The 23,403-nt window shown below is 39.1% G+C and overlaps 1 protein-coding gene across 1 annotated transcript in view; it reads left to right on the forward strand.

Annotated features, from left to right (window-relative positions):
• The window catches only part of LOC118816675 (receptor-type tyrosine-protein phosphatase delta-like), a 701,473-nt gene that overhangs the window by 526,573 nt on the left and 151,497 nt on the right, over positions 1-23,403 (forward strand). Inside the window, exons 11-12 of the mRNA XM_036583195.1 lie at positions 13,002-13,147; positions 16,250-16,391. Coding sequence (XP_036439088.1) covers positions 13,002-13,147; positions 16,250-16,391 — 288 coding nt within the window. The remainder of the gene's footprint in view (positions 1-13,001; positions 13,148-16,249; positions 16,392-23,403) is intronic.

The raw sequence follows: 23,403 nt of genomic DNA on the forward strand, positions 1-23,403 counted from the left end.
CATTTTGCTCCTCTAAATGGATTAACTAAATAAAATAGCAGTTAATACACATTCAAAGTGTATCTTGTGCCGTTTATGGTACATGGTAAAATGCAACATATCATGTAAATAAGATTGACAAATTAAGATTATCTGTAGAGAATATTTTTAAAAGTTTCTTATGAGCTTCTTAGTGTTAGTCTTAGAAACTTTGCCAGTTTTTTCATAAGAAAGCTTTTGTGAATCCGGCCCCTGCTCTTCTCAAATCAAGAGTATTAATAGGGAGTTTTTTCCTCCTTCGCTGTAATAAGAGCCTCTACTCTTCTGGGAAGGCTTCACACTAGATGTTGAAACATTGCTGTGCGGATCTGATTGCTTTCAGCCACAAGAATGAGGTCAGATACTGATGTTGAATGGTCAGTTCTGGATCACTCCAACTCATCCCAAAGGTATTGGCTGGAGCTCCATCACTCCAGAGAACATGGCTCCACTGCTCCAACCCTGTGGTGCTTTAGAACCCTCTAACCCACTCCTGGCATTGGGCATGGTAACGTTAGGCTCATGTGCAGTTACTCCACAGCGTCCCATTCTACTGATCATTGCTTTTGTCTGTAGTCATGTGTGTATGAATGTGCTCTTGGAGATGTTTTTGAATGAAGGAGCTCAGACTGTGAATGAGCCACGGTGTGTATGAGTATATGAGTATGTGTGAGCCTGTGAGGTGTGTGTGCAGGTTGATTGTGTATTCTGTTTGATGCTGTGTCAGGCTGAGTGTGAGGGAGTCCCTCTAAAGGGCTGTTTGAAGCTCAAGCCAAAAGTAATCATCCTCCAGCAACACGCGCACACCCTGCCAGGCCCTTCCGTTAATACACAACTCTCACTGACTCCACTGACTTCAACTCTCTCTTCTTTTTTTCTCTCTCTGGCTCTCTGCCTCTTTTTGGCAGCATAGATATAGAACCGTATAAACCTTTCCTGCCCATCTTGTCTCTTTTGGTTACAGTATACAGATTAGTCATTCGTCCTCACTGAATTATGCATGTTTTATTTTACTTTATTGTTTTATTCATTCTTTTATTTTAAGCTGAGCATGGAGGTCCGTGTGCAGAAAGTGACTTGAAGAATAAGCCTTAGAAGGCTAAAGTTATCGCTGTCATTTTGCTGTATTACTTATATGTAATTACATACTTATTACACAGATAGTTACATAATTACCTTTATATTCAGTTTTGTATGGACAGGTTTGAGTCTGCACTTTTTCTGTTACTTTAGATTTTAAAAACTCACAGAAGCATGTCAAAAAATTCAAAATATGGTATTACAGCTGTACAGACAGAAGTAACTTTTCGCCACATTTAAATCATAATACAACATCTCTTCTTACAAAGTTACAAAAACAAATGTGGTATGGATTAAAAGTTTATGGTCCACATGGCTTCTCCACTTGTTTCAGTGAACTAGTCAGAAAAAAATATAGAAATACTTTATATGATATTATAGCATGCTTTTGTAATTATCATTGATGACTTCTAAATATCAACCAATTAGTACAAACAGTGTTGCCTTTATTTTTTTCTTTATTGCCTCAATCTTTCCATGTATTTAAAGTGTTTAACACACATACACTCACCCAAACCCAAGCCTGTCGTTTTTTTGATTCCACCAAGTGCATAAGCTGCTTTCTTTCCCTTAACCCCACCATTACACAAATCCAGCCGTGGCCATTTTGTCAGAGAGCCCAGCCATCGTCCGCCAGTATTTCTTTCGCAGATGGGCGCGAGGCTTAGGAGGTTAACGGCGTCTTTAAAGCTTCTCTTTCACAGTTCTCGTTCCAAAAAACGCATAGAGATTTGTCAGGCCGCCGTGCATGGAGTTTGGATTAATTATGGCCCTCCTGTCTCTCCGTAGAGGACCGACACAGCGGGAAATAGGGGCTTTCATGCAGATGAAATTGAATCTGTCACTCAGAGAGACGAGCAGAGGGGGAAGTCCATCTGAAATGCGCTCGGAGAATCTTCGGAATTTACTTTAGCTTTGTTGGCTAACCCTAGAAGTCTATTTAGCATGTATGATAACCGCTAACTAGGTGTAGTTTGGGTGCTACTTAGGTATACACCTTATACTGACTAGGGCTAAATCTCAATCAACTCCCTTTTCCCTAAATAATGAACTGTGTGAATTATGAAATTCTGGCTTTCACACCCAAACCAGCGCACTAGACGTCCAATATGGAATTGTACACATGGCTGAATATCAAATGGCTATTCGTTAGATGTACTGTCCACTGTTTTGGTGCAGAAGCCAGTATTTTAAGACCTATTTAGTGCACTTTCTTTGGAGTATGCAGCCATTAGCCATTTGAGATTCAGCCTAGGATTTGTATATTCTAAACTTCTAGAGGTCGAGTTACTTTTGTTTTGCTTTACTATTCAAGTGTTATTACACAATTTCATATTTAATTAGATTAGATATGTAATGCACGACATCTATATTCTACAGTTGATACACTTCCAACTTTTTCTGTTTGAAAAAATATAGCAATGAACCACCTACTATTAAAAGAAATGGTCATCTGACTTGCTTGTAAAATGCATATCAAAACCATGCAAACCACAATGTGAAGGCTTTTAAAACAGGGCTGCAACAAAAACAGATCCACAGTAAACAAAGCAGCATATGCTGTCAAATATGGGAGAGTGTCTCACCTACTAGCTTCTGAATATTTAAAAACTTTTGAATAACTTTAAAGATGTGGGGCTGTAAAAAGCCCAATGCAAGACCGTGTTTGTGGTGAGGTGTGAACTGTTTTCCCAGCAGGGTGTTCATGCCTTCCCTTTCACCCCCCATTACTCACTAGCAGCTCAACACAATGCCACAACATTTCACACACAGAGACAACAGTGCCCTACCAATGCAATAATAGAGTTACACAGAAAAATGTTTATTTGACTGTTAAAAATACATAAGTCGATTTTATTCCCCCGGCAGAATGACCACTAGGGGGCCTACAGAACGAAGCTAATGTTTAACACATGATGAATATGACTGTGCTGTTTATCAGGGAAGCACACCAGAGGAATAAGCCATTCTAAATGTTTATGTAGGGTTGTGTCAGTTATCATCATAAACTTATGTAGCTTTATGAACACTGCAGTAAAGTGTTACCGTTGTATGATGCGATATATTCTATGACATGAAGGCATTTAAAGGTTTCCAGTAGCGGCAAAGTAAACCACTTAATTAGGAAAATAGCCACGCGGTTTAAGTAAGCAGCCTTAATCTCTCTCAGATGTTGGAATAAGTAGGTGGACGTGTTCAGAACTCCTCAGGACGCTTCAGCAGTGACACCCACTGTCACATCTGAGCATGTGTGTGTTGCATAGATGTGTCTGAAGCACATTTTAGGTTAATCTCCCATAATGCTTTGTGTCAATCTGGTGTGCCACCTACAGTGACCTGATTGAGGAATCAGGGATCATTGAGTTCAGAGAGAGAGAGAGAGAGAGAAAGAGAGAGAGAGAGAAAGAGAAGGAACATGGAAGATGCTGACTGTTTAAGGACTGCATTTCCCGTGAGTCTCACAGGGACATAAAGTCGTGACAGAAAATATGTATTTAAACTGAAGTTCTTCTCTGTTTAAGCCATAATTGTTTAAAAACAATATGATTTTAAAAACACATCATATTTAACATCCAAAAGCAATGACAGCACACAATGCAAAGTCTGAATGTGTTGGGAGCAAGTTCTCTCCCAAACACTGTTGAGAACAGTTTTTCAGTAATTTACAGTAAATTACTGATTACTGAGTTATATTACTTTTACAGTTCATATGTAATAATACATCCATGTAGCTAGTTATCTACGGTAATTTTTACAGTGCATTTTTGTTGCAGTGATATAGCTGCAAAGTACAACATGAAGCTGAATCAGTGAAAAAAAAAAAACTACTAAAAAGATATTGTAAAAATAGTGTAAAATAGACTGAGCTCTCACCAAAACCCTCTGCCCCAGTTTGAACTGTACTTTTTAGCCCTAAGCCCACTGTAAACTTTGCACTTTTGCTCCCCAAGACAAAAAGTCTAGTGTGACTGGATCCTGTGCAGTTTGGTATCTCTCTGTCTTTACTCCAGAATAGCAGAAGCTTTTAGTCCGTCTCCAAATTATTAATTCGACGTCAGGCTGTGTTAAATTGAAAATGGAGCAGCAGAGCGCTCTGAAGCGTAACTTCGCTTTTCATTAACTTAGTGAACCTAGGCATATTATATAACAGCCCCCCACCCGGACACGCACGCATACACGCACAAAAACATCACCAACCTTTTAGCTTTTGCTGGATTTACACTTTTCATTTATTGGTGGGCGCAGGCTTAGACGAGGATTAGCGGCGCTAGCCTGCGTATTAGAGCAGGTAGATTAAAGTTAGCCCAACCAGGAGGAGAACGGATCCAGGCCACAATATAAAGTCTTTCACACCTTCATACTCTTCTCATCACTTTCTTCTGGGCTCATATATTTGTCTCTCCTTAATTTGTCTACAGTTTTTTTCTTTCTTGTCTAAAAATCTCTTGCTTTCTCACGGTGCTTTATTAGCACACTAAGCACACAAAGTTACATTATTGCCAATGAAATTAATGCAAAGCATAACTAGAAAAATAAAGAGAAACAGAACAGTAGAAAGTGTTATTTAATATTATTTTTTACTATTTCATAAAAAACTCCTCTCCCTCTCATGCTCTCTCTCAGCTCCTCGTCTGAAATGTGGCTTCCCAAAAAAAAGCAAAAGCAATTTCTTTTCCCTTGTTGTAGCTTTAAGCTTTAAGTAGTGATTTTCCCCGACCACAAATGCCATTAGTGCAGATTTGGTGACAGCCCAATCTTTGATGTCCCATTCTGCACTCGGCTGATCTGGTCTGGATTGCTGTTCAACATCAGTAATGACTCTGGCTAAGACTGGATGTATTTACGTATGTAGACAAATGTGTATTGAGAGAGAGAGAGAGAGAGATGTAGTGAAAGAAACCAAGACACAGTCGTTGGCAGATTCCTCCAATTCCTCAGTAATCCCCTTGGTCGCCATAGTGACACACTGCAGACCAAATTATAGACAAAAACAATGGGCTGCCTTTGATCATATTCTGTGTATACTGACCTGTACATTAGTGCATGAGCTTAAATCCTAAAAGTTCTTCCACACTGACCATTCTCCACAAAACACCACCATTCTCCACCAAACACCATTATTCTCCACCAAACACCATCATTCTCCACCAAGCATCATCATTCTCTGCCAAACACCATAATATTCCAAAAAACACCACCATTCTCCGCCAAGCACCACCATTCTCCACCAAACACCACAATATTCCAAAAAACACCACCGTTCTCCGTCAAGCACCATCATTCTCCACCAAACACCACCATTCTCCACCAAGCACCGTCATGCTCTGCCAAACACTATAATATTTCAAAAAACACCACCATTCTCCACCAAGCACCATCATTCCCTGCCAAACACTATAATATCCCAAAAAACACCACCATTCTCTACCAAACACCACCATTCTCCACCAAGCACCATCATTCTCTGCCAAACACCATAATATTCCAAAAAAAACACCACTATTCTCAACCAAGCACCATCATTCTCCACCAAACACCACTATTTTCCACCAAACACCAACATTCTCTACCAAGCACAGTTATTCTTGATGAAAACCAAACACTAATATTCAACATTAAACACCCTTATTTATGGCTACATTCTCCACTAAAACAACATCTTTTTTTCTGAAAAACACCATTATTCAACACCATCATTTCCATCAAAAAACATTTTCCACCAGACACTCACTTTTTTTATTTCCCAATTCTCTACTAAACATCTTCGTCCTCTACTGCATGTCAACATTTTCCAGGAAATACCATAAATCTCCAACAAACAGCAAATATCCTGATATGCAAGAAATATTCCTACATCCTCCACCAAACACCATTTTTTCTGAAAAAAAACACCATTTTCACCACCAAAGTCTACACCAAATGCCAGTATTCTCCACTAAACACCAGTAACCACCATCCCCTAATATGCTAATGCAATGCTTTTGCTGAAAGACATTTAAGCATCCTCTATCAAATGACACATACAGGACCTAAAATCCATGTATTTATCACTTAAGTGCTAGTGTATGAGATTTTTTGTCAGAAGAAAAGTAAACATCATATCGTTGTGCTGTGTGAAATTGGTTGCTATTGTTAATCTTCTCTGGTGTTTGTGTTTGTCTTTCCATGCGTTTTGTGATTGATGGCATTGGCGGCAGTTGAAAATGGCTGCTGTAGGCTCTATGAAAACACCATTTTCCCCCCAGTCACACCTCAATCATCTCCCATTGTGCTGCTTCTCGCTGCCCCAGTGCAGCAGCAGTGCGTTTGTATATGTGTGACTGCAGTCTGTCATGGCCCACGCTCGAGCCCGAACGCCTGACTCCTGAGCAAACAAACCCACAGCGTATCAATTACCCATCATCCTGCTCAGACAGCGACGAGGCGGGGACGAAGAGACACACACATACACGCACACAGACACACACACACATACACACATCGACACATACACACCGACACACACAGACACACATGTCTGGGGCAATCAGTGTAGCAGAGTCTTGATCCGTGACATATTAGAGTGTGGAAGCTCACCTGTCATCAGAATGTATGTGTATACTGCCCCTCTCTCTCTCTCTCTCTCTCTCTCTCTCACACACACACACACACACACACCTCTCTCCCTCTCTGTCTTTCTCCTATCTCTCTGTCTCTCTTTCTTCCCCCTTCTCTCTCTCACTCTCCTTCCTCTCTCCTTTCTCTCTCACACTCTCTCCCTCTGTCTCTCTACTCTGTCTCTCTCTCATCTCCCTTTTCTCTCTCATTCTCACTCATGTTTTCTCCTTCTGTCTGTTTCCTCTTTCTCCCTCTCTCCTCTCTCTCTCTCATTCTGTTTTTCGCTTTCCTTTGTCATGCTATCTCTCTCGCACACCTCTCTCTCTCTGTCCTCTTTCCTCCCTCTCTTGATATATCTCTCTTTCTTTCCCCTCTCTCTTTTCTCTCCATCTCTCTCACGTTCTCACTCTCTCTACTCTCTGTCTCTCTCTTTTCTCTCCATCTCTCTCACACTCTCCCTCTCTCTCTATTCTGTCTCTCTCTCTTTTCTCTCTCTCTCTCTCTTTCTCTACATGTTTTCTCCTTCTGTCTGTTCTCTCTTTCTGTCTCTTTCTTTCTCCCTCTCTCTCCTCTGTCTCTTTCTCTCTCTCTCTCTCTCTCTCTCTCTCTCTGTTTTCCAGGCCTGCCAGGTCAATTTACACACACACACACACACACACACACACACAGTGACTCAGTAATATCTGTATTGGTGAGGTAAGAGGAGAGAGAGATTCTTATTTACTCTCTATTCTCTAATGAGGCACGGTAGTTATACGTTTATACATTTAATAAATGTAAACAACAATGTAAATATAAATGTTATTCCGTATAAATATAAATTTTTATAGGTAACTTTTACCATATGATCTAACAAAGCAGGACCGTGCTTGTGTTCATGTGGTTAGGTGGGTAAATTTAACATAAATGATGCAACCTTTTAACCAAACAAGGAAGCAAATCTGATTGGCTTTGAGCTCATTGAACCTATTAAGTTTGTAATAGTAAATTAACAGGAGAATAATTTGCTTTTGCCATTTGTTAACCTATTATCTGAACTTCACTGAATTTTAAATCAACCAGGTTTGCTTGTTTTTTTAACTAAAAATTGCATCTTTTTTGACATATTAATGTCAGATTGTGTAGATGAGTTCAGCCCATTTCACTCCAGAAGCTGTAACTGCACCACATGATGTGCCATGCCATGTCTTGCGCAGTACACTGCTATGTTAATCATTAACAGTAAACAGTAACAGCACTGCAGCAGTAAAAGCACACTTGGTGTCTATTTTCTGGCAGAAACAGTAAAGAAATGCAATGATTATTCTATAATACACTGTCAACAAATGTAGTTTTTAAAAATCCCTTGTTCTGAACCCACATGCATCTCTCCCTCATATAGCTGTACATCATATGAGGAGAAAGCTAGAACAGTCACGACAGTAATTCAGGTTTTTTTGCTGATCTCCTTATATCCTCTACATAAAGTTTACAGGAATAATAAATGGAAAATACAGATTTATGTATTACATGAAAACACGCAAACAGAAACGGCTTTCGCCTCATGACGCACGTGTGTCCAATCCGGTGTGAAATAATAAGCATCGAGGAGTGGTTCTAGATTACTATCCATGCTGCATCACATCTGGTGTGAAGACCACATTCAGCTTTGGATCCATCAAAAGCAACCAAACACCCATGTGCTGTAAACATGACGGCAGTGATTGGCAGTGTTCAAGCCTCAAGCCAGAAAAAGTGCATATTCTGGCCTTGTTAGCCAAAAATAAAAGGCCTGGACCTTAATTTATAGAAAGTAATCACAATTTAAATTGCAGTCACAATATTGGTCATAAAAATCGCTACTAGATATTTTCTCCTAATTGATCAGCCCTAGTAAATGCACCGCTACACTAAAGATCATGGCTAACTTCTTATCTCAAGACTAGCTTGTTAGCTCAAAGCTAATATATTAACTCTTGGCTAGTACCTTAGCTCAGGGTGCTGTAAAATAGTCTGAGAGGATCAGGCCAAACTCCACTGTGCTGTATTGTAATGCTGAATGCTCTAATAAAGGGGAATGAAAATATACAAATTTTAACATAAGGCACATTTCAGGCACTCAGATCTTTGATAGTCTTTGTTGGGTCTGTCTTCTTGTACTGTAGCTTTAGGAAATATCTTTTGGCTAAGGACAGTAGTGTTATGTAATAGTTACCATCATGGCTTATGTCCTGCTTGCGATTAGTGGAATGTTCTCTTTTTCTTTTTCCTTTTTGTAATTCCACAAACTGATCAGCAAAAAAACAACAAATATATCCATCAGTTGAATCAGCCAATGGGGCGGGGGGATCAGGGATCAGCCTGTGTAGGGACACAGTGATGACATCAAGAGAGAGAAAGATTAAACTGTTGACGTCCATGGCGGTATTGAAGTCGCTGTGTTGGACACGTTTTGTAAGGGACGGCTAATGCGATATACTGAGTTCCCTTCGGATAGCCCACAGGCCTCTGCTACCGTACCTCTCTCTCTCTTTCTCTCTCCATTCTTTCTGCATTTTTGGCATTCCACTCTTGCATGCCTCCACACTCCAGTGCTTTTGCTGAATTGAAAGACCAATTAGAGTTGGTAGAAAGACTCGGACACAGCCTAGCAAGTGCACATATGGGACCTAGCCACAATACACACCGGTTTCCCATGCTATGTGGGTGGCAGCATGTCAGCTGAGTAAAATTAAGGGTGATATTTTTCTGGACCCTTCCATGGAGGAGGAGGGATTAAGTTTAGTTGTACACTGTTAAAAGTAAAGGTGCCAAGAAGAGCTTTTTGAAGAACCTCTTTTAGTTCATTAAAGAGCTTTTCAAAACATGTTTTTTAAAGATTTTTTTTGTTTTTGCAAATGAGCTATGCGAGTGTGCAGAACTTTTTCATAGTTTTTCAAACCAACATTAATTTTTTTTGGTGGTTGTTCGGGATTGTTGCTTCATTGAGCTCTAAGCTTTAATAACTCTTGTATCAGTTCAGTCTAGGCACTGACTCGCACTGGTTTCTCTTTTTATCACAATTTTTGTAATGTTCCTCGTACAAATGAGCGTTGGCACCAGAGAAGCACGGAGTGAGCGCAGAGCATCTCCAGGCCCTGCAGTGAAAGAGACAGGACCAGTATGTGACCAGGAAATGAGTCACTCCAACACCACGCAGGCCAAAGGCTAGCACGTCCCACTGCGCTGTTCGCTAAAGAGAGAAACCATGCACAAACTGTGCACACTGTGATAGGAGCTGCCATAAAAAGCTCCAGTGGCTTCAATTTTTAGACGATCTCTGATGTTATTCTACGTCATGCGTCTCAAATTGGCCTTAAAAAATGTAGTTTAGAAGTTTACATAACGCAAGTTCAAGTCAGCCAGTACATCCAGTTGAAAATGAGCCAAACTGGCACCTTCATTGAAACGTTGATACATGTGCATTGTCCCTGTAAATCTAAACCTAACTAAACTAAAGCTCAGAGTAACTAAAGCTCACGACATTAATGTAAACATAAATGCAATACTAGGTCACTTTTATATAACATCACTACATAATAATACAACTAGGACACTTTATAAAGTCATTTGTTAAATGACTGTGAAAGCTATTAGAATACATGACCGCTGGTGTTAGCATACTTCAGCTGTCATGTTTCAGCATATGTAGGCTTCTTTATTTCTTTATGTTAACACTTCACTGTGAGGCAGGGCTCGTAAGGACACGACACCCACATAAGCCTTGACCAATGACACATACCTATATAAACATTTAGAAAAATTTATTCTAACAAGCTTCAGTTGTTATAACACTGTCGGGGTAAGAGGACATTAAAATTGACTAAAACAACCTTTAAGACATCTGACATATATAAACTCAGTTCCAAAAAAGTTGGGACAGTAGGAAAGATGTAAATAAAAACAGACAGAAATGACCTGCAAACCTTTTTGACCAGCATTTAGTTGAAAACAATACAAAGACCAGATATTTCATGTTTTTAACTAATTAACTTTACTGTTTTTTTGTATATACACTGATCAGCCATAACATTAAAACAAACTCCTTGTTTCTATGCTAATTGTCCATTTTATCAGCACCAGTTACCATATAGGTCCACTTCTACAGTTACAGACTGTAGTCCATCCGTTTCTCTGCATACTTTGTTAGCCCCCTTTTACCCTGTTCTTCAGTGGTCAGGATCACCACAGGCCCCTCACAGAGCAGGTACTATTTGGGTGGTGGATCATTCTCAGCACTGCAGTAACACTGACGTGGTGGTGGTGTGTTAGTGTGTGTTGCGCTGGTCTGAGTGGATCAGACACAGCAGTGCTGCTGGACATTTTAAACACCTAAGTGTCACTGCTGGACTCCCACTAAAAATATCTGCAACACGTGGTTATATACATTACAAAATCATGTCCGTTTATAATGCAGTGCTATCTGAGGGTTGAATGTTATGGGCATTCAGTTGGTTTTCCCTTTTAAACAGATTTCTCCGGATTCTCTGAATCTTTTAAAAATGTTATGGACTGTTATGGTGAAATTGCTTAATTCCTTACAGTCGTGCATTGAAAAACACTGTTCTTAAACTGTTGGAATATATGCTCAATTTTCCGTGAAGTGGTGAACCTCAACCCATCCTGCCTCATAAAGGACTGAGCCTTTCATGAATCCTCCTTTTGTACGCAGTGTTGATGGCATCACCTATAACCTATAATAAAGCTTGTTTACCTGTGGAAAGTTCTAAAACAAGTTGATCAGTCCACAAATTTCCACGTCTCACATTGCCCCTGTCCCAACTTTTTTGGAATGTGTTGCAGGCAAATTTGGAATTGGTGCATATTTACAAAAATCAATGTCGCTAAGATAATGTTTTTTTTATTAAATACCTGTGAGACACTTTGCAAATCAGTGCTTTCTGTTTTGTTCTTTTGTTTTTTTACCTACTGCCCCAACTTTTTTTGAATTGAGTGTACTGAGTTTACTGTACCTATATAAACATTCATAAAAGCTTGTTCCAAGAAGCATCGGTTGTAAAAACAGTTTCTAGGATGAAATGACATTATAAATTGACTAACACAGCCTTTACAATAGCTGATTAAAGTTGCAATCAGCCTTTCTAAATGTTATTGTAAGTTTGTGTCATATGCCCCAGAAAACCTTTGATGGTGTCATGTAGCCTTATGAGTGCCGACCTTATGTGAAATCATTTGAAAAGCTTAGGCTTCCTGGAGTGATGAATATGTGACACAATTGAGTGATTATTAGCATTGTGTTCACTGTTGGGTTGTAATAAGCTGTTACATAACTATGAAATCAGGTTACTGTGTCAGTGTTGCCAATCAGACAGATTTTTATGAGCACAACTCATTGTGGGTGTGAGATTGGTGACCATTTTTGTTAGTGACCTGTCAGTTTGACCATTCTGGGCAGTTCTGACAAACTTTTAGCATTTATCTATACAGTCCCCATCATTAGGCTACACAAGCAGTATCGTTTCAGCTGTTCTTGCAAATGGGAAGTTTTAGGATTGTTTCGTTATGATCTGACTGACTGTAATAGAAGCCCACAGTGCACAAAATGGTATCTTATCAAGTGAAAACATCTTAAAACTAGTCAACATATCTACTGTTTCTTATATTGACATTGTCAGAAGAATATTCTAAGATGAAGTTATTTCAATACATTTTAACTTGTTTTGAGTCATGTTGTCCAGTGAAAGTGTTCTGGCAGATCATTTTACTTTCATGCAGATGTAATTTATTTCAAGAAAAATGATCTTCCAATGGAATAAGACACTTTCACTAGATAAAATTTACAGAAATAGATTGAATGTCATATAAGATTCTTCTGACGATTTCCTGGTGGGAATTATTAGATATATTGACTAGATTTAAGATGTTTTCACCTGCTAAGGGCTAAAATAAAGCCTTTTTACGGTTATCCTCGCTTTCTCTCTACTTCATACACTTCCCTCTATAACCTCAATGCATGACATCAGCAGTCATCGTCCTTCCTTTGCAGAATAAGAGGGATTATATGTCCAATTGTTCGGTCGATCGCATCTCCTCTCTTTTCATTTGATTGTATTTTTTTTTCCTGGTCAATCATTTTGTCCTTAAGCCAATACATGTTCCACTGTTGGGAAGGCAACATAAGCTAATCCTCTTAACAGTAACAGTAAAGTGCTGGAAACAGCACAAAACTAGGTCTCTGCCCCCTATAGGTGCTAATGATACCATAAAGGAATTCATGTGGCTATCATTTATTCTTTCCTTCTTTCTCTTTATTGTCTTTTTTACAGTTCCACCAAAGTTTTTAAGGACGCCCAATGACCAGACGGGCGTGCAGGGCGGCGTCGCCTCCTTTATCTGCCAGGCCACGGGCGACCCGCGACCCAAGATTGTGTGGAACAAGAAGGGGAAGAGAGTGAGCAACCAGAGATTTGAGGTATTAGGTCTATTGTTCTGATGTAAAATGCTCGACAAAGTGAATGCTAAATTGTGTCTGGTCCTTCCACGCTAGCTCAAGCGGCGCTAACTACGCTAATCACATTGCTGCATCCGCATATTAACACGTTTTGCCAATAACCACTTTTTGGTCGGCCATTGGAAAACAAGATGTGCATGATTGTTAACTAACCCCCCAAAAAAAAAACAAAAAGAGAGCACAAATGTACATAAGAGTCTGGAGGAACAGAACTCTCAAAGCTTTGACCTTGGCATTACATAAGCCCTCATGGTTTTGCATTTGGCTGAGACGTGCAGAGTGTTCATTGGTTCATGCTTGGGACGTTTTCTTTTGCTCTTGCAGTGCATGCTTTGGCTTTCTCATTTGGCTGAATCTCTATTTTTTTATTTGCTTCCTTTAATCTTCACCATGATAAAGCAACCCATCTCACAAGGACACTGATAAGATTTTCATTAATGTCTGTGTCGTGTAGCGGTGTTGCCGTTGTCTCTGTTCTGTTCGCATCTAGCTTTGTGTCGGGCGATAGTCCGCAGTGGCTTTATCGTGCCGAGGGACGTCTAACGGCAACACGAATCTAATCTTATCAGAGTTCGTCGCACTGGAACGCTAACACGTGCTGCATGGTAATGCTAGCACACTAGAAAATGCGCTAACAAAGGGGTTCTCTTGCCACATCTTTCACTTTTTCATGCCGCCGCCATCCTCCTTCAACTCATTTCCTTTCAGAAGCCCAGCAGCTTCCGTCCTATCCACACTCTTCCTTTCCCTGAGAAAGGAGCGAAGACGCTTTGCATCATGCTGCTATGCGGATCAGCTAAATGCGCAGTCTTTCCCTGGGACACATTGTCATTTAGGCTGTTGCGTGCAAGTTGTTTGTGTGTCTGCGTGTGTGGTAGAGCAAGGACTCTCGCTATATGATCTTTAATGTATCTAAGTCTATGAAACACAAGTTTACTGGCCAGGAACTTTCTGTACAAAGTGAGTATACATCCCTAGCATGCGTCGTTAGCTGTGCAAGCTACAAACAACACCTTGTTTGTCAACATTTCTATGTGTCGTCCGTCCAAAACAAGCCGCGTCCTGTCTTCCGTTGCAGCATCACGTCACACTAAACCAAGTGTCCAGTGTTGTTTATTTGGCTCACGTCCAATTGTCTGTGCCTGTCTTGTTCCATCGATATACTCACTGTACGAAGCGCATACTCCAGTTTGTTTACGTCAGCTTTAAGAGTGGGGCAAAGCCAAAGTACTGATTGGCTCAAGACTCCGAGATCTCATAGCCTCCAACTCAAAAATGTGATACGAAGCAGTGGAATCAGTTTCCCATTCTTAAAGTGAAGTGGCCAAGCAGGTTCTCCTATTAGCCAAATTGGGACTGGTTAACACGCAGTGCAAAAGACAGACAAAACATTCACAGAGCATTTTACATTAGTGAAACCCCCCATCCTCAAATTTGAAGTCCCCTCGGTTATGTTCGGACACCTTATCCACAGGAGTGGTTTACACTAGGGGGGCTTTTTTTGTATGCTCTATTTCAAAGGGTAGTTAGTGTTAGCAAAGCAATTCATTGTCAGATCTACTGTAATACTGTAGTGCACTGTAGGTGCAGATGTACCTTTACTGCCCAGGTATCATAATCTGAATGGTGGAAATTAGACCTACACCACTGAAATATGGATGTATGGATATCCATAGTTATGCTAACTCTGGAAGTAATGAGCTCTCCAGACATGGCTCACTGCTGACTGAATCCAATAGTATACTACTACTACTATGACTAATGATAATAATAATAATAATAATAATAATAATAATAATAAAAATCATCTTTATGTAGCAATTCTGTATATATTGCAAAAGCACAAAATACTGCACAGTAATATGAGTCAAAACTATTAACTACTAACTAAAGTGTTAACTATTAACAAAAGCAGAAAGAAGATGTAATTCCATTCTACCAGCCCTAATTTCAATAATGTTACAATTTTTATCTGTGCATGATCAGATAAGACTGAGTGACATGACTTAGCTTAGCTATTTAGCATTAGCATTAGTTCTGTAAGTTACAAAACTTGATTTTGTTGGCCCAGATAGTAAGCTAGCTATAGTTAACATTAGCTGCACAACATACAGTTGTATAAGGTTGGGCATCTTTGGTCGAAAGAAATGTTTTCATGATTTTCTTGTTTCAAATAAGTTAACAATAATATCCTCTAACGGGAACAAAAAATATGACAAATCTTTTGTAAATCTGATTTAAAAAATTATATTTATTTGCTAGAAAAAAAAAATAAAATAAAAAATCAAATTTGCCATAACTTTTGCACAGGCATGTGCATGTTAGGTTCAGCAAATAAAGAGTGATTGTTCATTAAAACATGCAGAAGTGTGTTCTCTGTGGAGCGAGTGTTAACTTATTTTATATAGAAAATCAATAAAATGTAATTTGACCAAACTTGCTCAAACTTTTTAGTATGACTGTTCAGAACTATGGCAGTGCTGTTGGTGCAGAAAGGTGAAATTTCAGAAAGCAGCTTGCTTAGGCAACAGAAGCAACACCTGTGCACCTACAGTGAAATTTTGTGCAGTAATGTTGTATTTCTTGCTGCAAAAAGTCTTATGTGAATAATCATAACAATGCTTATTATTTATCTTCAGCACAGCTTCGAAATTTGTAGTGTCTAAAACTAAAACTACGACCTTAGCATAAGCACGAGGCGTCCGAACATACTGAGCCTTCCAAAAACTTCCTCACTTTCCCCTCCAAACCTTTTCTAGATTATCTATTATCCCTTTTATCATCCCCAAAGCCTTTTCCCGATTTTTTACGTCCACTGTTATTACCTCCTTTTTAAAGCCTAATCATATTCTCCACCCTCTCCATTCTCAAGCTGTTTTCCCGACTTGCCTGAATAAGTCTGATTGTATTTCTGAGATAATGGGTAGTCCCTGGCTGAGCCACCCATGTGTGTCGTCAATTCAGAAAAAGTCAGAGAGTGTGTGTGAGAGTGTGCATGGTTCCCCCTGGTCAACTGTGAACAAAAAAAACTCCCATAACATATTCTGTCTCTCGCCACTGCAGGTGATAGAGTTTGACGACGGCTCTGGATCCGTCCTGAGAATCCAGCCTTTGCGAACTCCGCGGGACGAAGCCATTTATGAATGCGTGGCCTCCAACACTGTTGGAGAGATTAGTGCCACCACACGCCTCACTGTTTTACGTGGTAGGTTCTCGAGCAACTGCAGAAAAAAACACTCACTAACGACTAACCTTTATTCTTTCACCGCTTTTCTCCTGCCAGCGCAGTACACCAGGTAAGATGCCTGTCTCTTCTTTTCTTATTACCTGTACATGCCTTCTCAATGCATCATTTTGCTTATTTTCATTGAGAATTGGGGCCTTGCGACTGAGGAATATATTTAGTCTATGTTCATGTTACACTGTTATTTATTTGCCTAAATGTGACATAGATCTGATTTTGCTCTGCTGTGTGAACACAAAAAATCTGAATATTTTCAGACCTTCTAAAATTTTTCTATTGTATTATTTTCTGTTGTAAAACTTACTCACTTACTGACTCACTCAGTAATGTTTAGCAAGTTGAGAATTGTCCACAAGTGAGAGCTAATAGCACTGATGCAGTTTAGCAATTGTTTTTTGTGGGAAAAACAAACAGCATTTCCAAAAGCTGTCCAGATCTTACTCCAGAGCCAATATGTTTTCCCCCGAATATCATTATGTTATTTGAATTATGAGTTGGTTACATAGTTGAAATTGGCATATTTCTAGGTCCACGTAAGCTAACAATCTTGTGCATTGAATGGACATCGTAAGACTGTCTACCTCACCAAAATTTCCCTAACATGCCTTCAGTGTGTAGTGTAAGTGGTTTTGGCAGTAGTACGCTATGAGTTCAGAAGCTGCTTTTGTTATATAATAGTGTTGACTGATATGATTACTTTCATTTAATTCAGTGGCATTAATTACTCACTCACTCACTCACTCACTCATTCACTCACTCACTCACTCATCGTCTAAGCCGTTTATTCTCCTGGGTTTCACTCATTGGGCAAAAGGCAAGAAACACCCTGGACAGGTCACCAGTCCATCATAGGGCATTAATTAAATCAGGCTTTATGTTTATGCTTTATGTAATTAATATACTTTTATTCACACAAAGCAGTTTGAATTCCCTTTGTGTATGAAATGTGCTATACACATAAACCTGCCTTGCATACATACTTGTGGAATTTCTTCCATTCCTTCAGAGCTGGGGGAATAACAGTTGTGGAAGAAATGTACACAGGACAAAACATCAATTTTGGAACACTTTTTTGTGATAGGAACGACTTTTGGGAATGACGTTCATTTTGTCCATAGATGTAATTGGCCTATGCATGGACCTAATTTGGGCACCTGCTACAAAATGACAATATGAGCTCTGTTGATGTCTATAGAAAGAAAGGAAACTGACATGAAGCAGCAGAATTTAATGACTGTAGTTCTAAATTTTGTGTGCATGATATAAAAGGCCTACGTAACTACAAAAATGCAGAGAACATTTGATTCAGCTGCTTTTGCAAATGACAACAGTGGGAAATGTTCACTTGATTAGAGTTACAGTAATTTATTAGTAATTTAGGAAAAATATAGAAGACTATTCATGTGTTTTCTTATTTAGAATGGTAGTTTGTGATACAAAGAAAATAAAAATTACCTTTGCTCCTTCACATTCTTTACATTTCAAAATAAATGCAATAGCAGCTTTGAGACATAATCTTGTGCAATCTAGAAGTGCAACTTTCTTTCACTGTGCAATAAATTCTAGGTATTAGTCAGGTATGTGCGAGGTACAAACTGGATAATTATTTTAGGTAGCATGATAGTAAGGTCCAAAACAGTTTAAATTACACAGAAATGCCCAACAGGTCCTATATATAAACTGGGTAAATGTGGGGTAAAGCTACAAAGTGCTGTGTAACTATTTTGAGTAAAATCATGTTAAGCTTCAATTGAGTCTAACTAAATTATACTGGAATGACTAACAAGTTCTAGCAATTATACTGATAAAGAACATAATAAAATACATCATAGCTTTTAGATTAACAAAGTGGTATTTATACAGATATATGGCATAAAATGGCAGCAAAAGTACAAAGTTTTCTGAAGTAAATAGCAAAAACCCAGTAAAACTACAGTAGGAATCACTGCTTTATTACAGCCCAGATTCAGTTTAGGTTATAGGTTATAAACTCCTACATACTGAATAAGACTCTTTATACTTTATGATGTTTTATATCATGTAGCGTCCTGCAAATGTTTACCCAAATTACACAGTACTGTGGAGTTTGTACCACATACTTACCCAGTTAATACTTCAAATTTGTTAGAAATTCTAACGTCATTTAGTCAAACCGCAGTAGATCTTACCCTCATACTACACAAAATAATAATGTAGTACTGTGGAGTTTGTCCCTCATATGTACTTGTTTAATACCCAGAACTTAAGCCTGTTGAAGCATTGAAAGGTGGAGATATGTGATGTTTTTGCCTCTGCATTAAAGGGTTAAAGTTTTTTTCCTTTATTTTGTCAACAAGAGACAAAATTTGGTGGACTGCTCGGTCGTTTTTCTCATGACTGAAGGTACAAGATTAGATTTAGACGCCTTGACTCTTCACATGGTTCCACCAATTTATCAACTTCTTCTCTATTTTCGCGTTGAGCGCCTCAGCCACAAGGACAGAGCCAGGAAATGTGGAAATGATCCTTGGCTGGCGACCTTGGGTGGTTTCAAAAGGATGGTGATTAATATTCTAATTAGCAGGCGGGTTTTTCCTTCCCACTAGTTTTTTTCCATATCATCAGTATAACTCCAATTTTCTGCTACATTTACAAAAACGTTTTCACCCACTATCTGCAATGAGGCCATGCCAGCTTCCTCTCCTCCTTTCTTTTGTTCTTTCTTTCATTCCTTTTTGGAAGAGAGAGGATTTTTGGGGGAAACGGATGAGTCCTGTGTTGTCTTTTTGTTTTGTAGCTGCTGTCAAAATCTGATTGGCTGAAGTGAAGGCTGCCATTGTAGCACTGCGGCTCAGCCTGTTTACGCTGCTCTCTCTCTCTGAAAGGCCTGTATTGTACCTGCAAAAAAGCGTGACTTTTCAACCAGAATAACAGCTCAAATTAAAGAGAGAGAGAGAGAGAGAGAGAGAGAGAGAGAGAGAAAGAAAAGACAACACGGTTGATAGAATGATCGGGCAGAGAAAGAGAGACAGAGAGGGAGAAAAGAGAGATAAACTGGGTAGAGGAAGCAGAGAGGTAGAGTTAGAAGAGAGAGATAGAGATGGGGTAAAGCAAGATGAGAGAGAAAAGAGAGAGGTTTTATTTTAATTTACTTTTAGATGATTTTCTTTTAATTTTTATTTTTAAATTAATTAATCACTATATTGTGAAGATTGTGAACAATAATAATAATAATAATAATAATAATAATAACAACTCTATTTCCAAAAAAGTTGGGACACTGTGCAAAATGTAAATAAAAACAAAATGCAATTATGTGTGAATCATTTAAAACCTATATTTAATTGAAAATAGTATAAAGAGAACATATCAAATATTGAAACTGAGAAATGTTATTGTTTTTTTGAATAATATATGCCCATTTGGAATTTAATGCCAACAACACATTACAAAAAAGTTGGGACAGGGGGCAACAAAAGGCTAGTAAAGTTGTTTAATGCTAAAGAACACCTGGTGTTTAATTGGCAACAGGTCAGTAACATGATATGGTGTAAAAGAGCATCTCAGAGAGGCTTGCAGAAGTAAAGATGAGGAGGGGTTCACCACTCTGTGAAAGACTGCACGATCAAATAGTGCAACAATTCAAGAATAACGTTTCTCAACATAAAATGGCAAAGAACTTTTGCTTTCCATCATCTACGGTACATAATAACGTAAAATGATTAAGAGAATCTGGAGAAATCTCTGTATGCAAGGGACAAGGCCAAAAACCAGTATTGGCTGGCTGTGATCTTTGGGCCCTCAGATGGCACTGCATTAAAAACAGACATAATTCTGTAGTGAAAATCACTGCATGGACTCAGAAACACTTCTGAAAACTACTGCATCCACAAACACAAGTTAAAGCTCTAAAATGCAAGGAAGAAACCATATATAAACAGGATCTAGAAATGCTGCCACCTTCTCTGGGCCCGAGCTAATTTAAAATGGACTGAGGGGAAGTGGAAAAGTGTCCTGTGGTCCGACGAATCAAAGTTTGAAATTAATTTTGGAAATCATGGACCCTGTGTCCTCCGGGCTAAAGATCACTCAGATTGTTATCAGTGCACAGTTCAAAAGCCAATATTCATGATGGTATAGGGCAGCATTAGTGCACATGGCATGGGTGACGTGCACATCTGTGAAGGCACCATTAATGCTGAACAATATATACCTATATACCTGGCAACATATGCTGCCATCCAGACAGCATCTTTTTCAGGCCTTGCTTATTTCAGGAAGACAATGTAAAACCACATTCTGCATGTATTACAACAGCATTGCTCCATATTAAAAGAGTCCAGGTGCTAAACTGACCTGCCTGCCGTCCAGACTGTCACCCACTGATAACATTTGGCACATTATTAAATGAAAAATACGGCAAAGTAGACCTTGAACTGTTGAGCAGCTGAAATCATGTATCAAAAAAGAATGGGAAAACATTTCACTTTCAAAACTATAGCAATTGGTCTCCTCAGTTCCCAAACGCTTACAGAGTGTTGTTAAAAGATGTGATGAAACATTTAAATATATTTAAATATATATATACATTCATTTAAATATATGGTTTACATGATTTGCATATCATTGCTTTCTATTCTTATTTACATTCTGTACAGCGTCCCAACTTTTTTGGAAATGGGGTTGTATTATTATTATTATTATTATTATTATTATGAGCCCTTCTTTTAAAGCACACTCAGTCCTAAGATGTTCAGCCTCCGCAGCCCCTGCACTTGTGTCTGAGCTGTATTAGCAGTGAGCTGGAGGAAGGTGCAGTAATTAGCTGATGTGTAGCCGGTGGGTAACGAGCGTATGGTGTGCATGCGTAATTACACTAAACTAATATTAATTCTGCCCTCAGATACCACACATTAGAAACACACTTCAGTCCTCAAAGCTCATCTCTCACACACACCGGCCTGCACTAACCCTTCACAGTCAACGCTGTCATCTTACTGAGCTGCATAATCACACCATCAGCCGCAGACTTACATAATCAATTACATTCTGCATCAGAAACATGGCAACAATGTGAAGGATGTTTTTTCTTTCAGCAAAACAAGACTGCACACAGTTTTCTTGTAATTCAAATCATAATAAAATCATTATAAATGCAAATTTAAAATATTTAATGACAAAATTTGTGTACATCTATCATTTTTTATTCACAATCTCATGACCAAGATACTCCACATTTTCAGTAATGCTGAATATATCTGAAATCTCACAGCAGTCTTGAAAATAAGTTTCTTTTTGACGGCAGTGCGAACACATACTTCATTGAGTGTTATTGTTTTGAACATTCTGAAGTCGCTACAGCTGAGCAGCTGCTGCCCTGCGGTGCATTTTTACACTCTTACTTTTCTTACTGTTCACTGGTGAAGTAGAACTGTAATCAGAAATGCACCACATAAAAGTTACCCCTCTCTCGTCCATGTGGGGTGTGAAGCTGAGTGGCTTGTTTCTATTCTGTGGGAAGGAGGTCACGTCGTACTGAAACAGGCACTGTGGACTCTGCTGTGGTCATTCTATTATGTTCTGTTGGAGGGCTGGAGCTGATGATGAGCACTAACAAGGTCATTACCCCAAAACACTACACACAAAACAAGAGCCAAACCACATCACTCTTTCTCTCTGTCTCTCTTTCATTTCTGCATCCTCTCTTTCTCTCTATACACTCTCTCTACTCTGTCTTTCATCTCTTCTCTCCACTGTTTTTCCACTCTTGTTTTCTATTGTTTCTTTTTTCCCTCTTTCCCATTTTCTATCTTTCATCTCTCTTTACACTCTTTCTACTTTCTTTTCTTTTCCATTCTTTTTCTTTCTCTTCCATTCTTTCTTTTTACCTCTGTTTCTCTCCTCTCTTTCTGTCTTTCATTTTTCCGTCCTCTCTTTGCACTCTTTTCTCTCTCTGTCCTTTATATATCTCTTCTTTCTCTCTGTCCCTTGTATGTCTTTCCTCTCGCTTTCTACTTTGTTCCTCTTTTTCCCTCTTTGCTGTTTTCTCTATTTTTTCTCTATATCTTTCATCTCTCTTTCTCTTTTTACTGTCTTTTTCCTCTTTTTCTTTCTTTACTCTGTTTTTCTGCTCTTTTCTTATTTCCCTTATTTTTCTTTCTCTTTCCACTCTCTCTCTCTCTCTCTCATGATCTGTCTCTTTTCCATTTCTCACTCAATTTCTCGGTCCTCTTCGGTTCCTTTTTGTACTCTGTCCTTTTTTCTTTCTCTCTTGTGCTTTCATGTGCTCTTTCACACTTTACACACTGGCTTGTTCTCTCTCTCTTTCTCCCTCTCTCTCCTCTATCTCTCTCTGCTTCCCTTTTCTCTTTCCCACCTTTTTTCCTGTTTCTTTCTCTCTTGCCCTTCTCTGTCCCTCCCCCACTCTCGCTCTCGCTCTCTCTGTTGTATGACTTTGCTCTGTTCTCTGTCTGCTGTATAAATCTCTGAGGGGCTCTCGGTCAGAAACTGAAGCAGGTTTACCTGGCTGACCCTCGATCGCTCTTCGCCCACAGTGACGAGTCTCAGGGGCCTCTTTTTTTCTCCTAAAGGACCTAAGGGAAAACAGCCAGCTCCAACGCATTATTTTAGCAGACTTCTACCTGTTCTGCCCTTTTATATCTTTTATGAGTGTATAAGCGAGAGACAATAACTCAAACTGGAGCTGTTTAATAGCAGCAGAATGGAGACTTTATTGTAGGAAGAAGGAAATCCTTAATTTTTTGAGCTGCCCTTTACATTGTATGAACGTTTCCTGATAATGGAGCAAAAGTAAGGCTACAGAAACACTTCCAGTATTATCTTGTTACATTAACATACATTAAAATTTAGAAGGTTTTCTCTGTTCTCTTGTAAAGTTACCCTTTCAGAGATGCAGGGTTTCATTACGGTGGTGATGATTTACAAGCGCGTCCTTTGGTAGGCAGTAAGAATGAAAGCCCCGGGGCAGTTTAAG

This window comes from Colossoma macropomum, unplaced genomic scaffold, assembly GCF_904425465.1.
Source record: "Colossoma macropomum unplaced genomic scaffold, Colossoma_macropomum, whole genome shotgun sequence".
Taxonomy (NCBI): domain Eukaryota; kingdom Metazoa; phylum Chordata; class Actinopteri; order Characiformes; family Serrasalmidae; genus Colossoma; species Colossoma macropomum.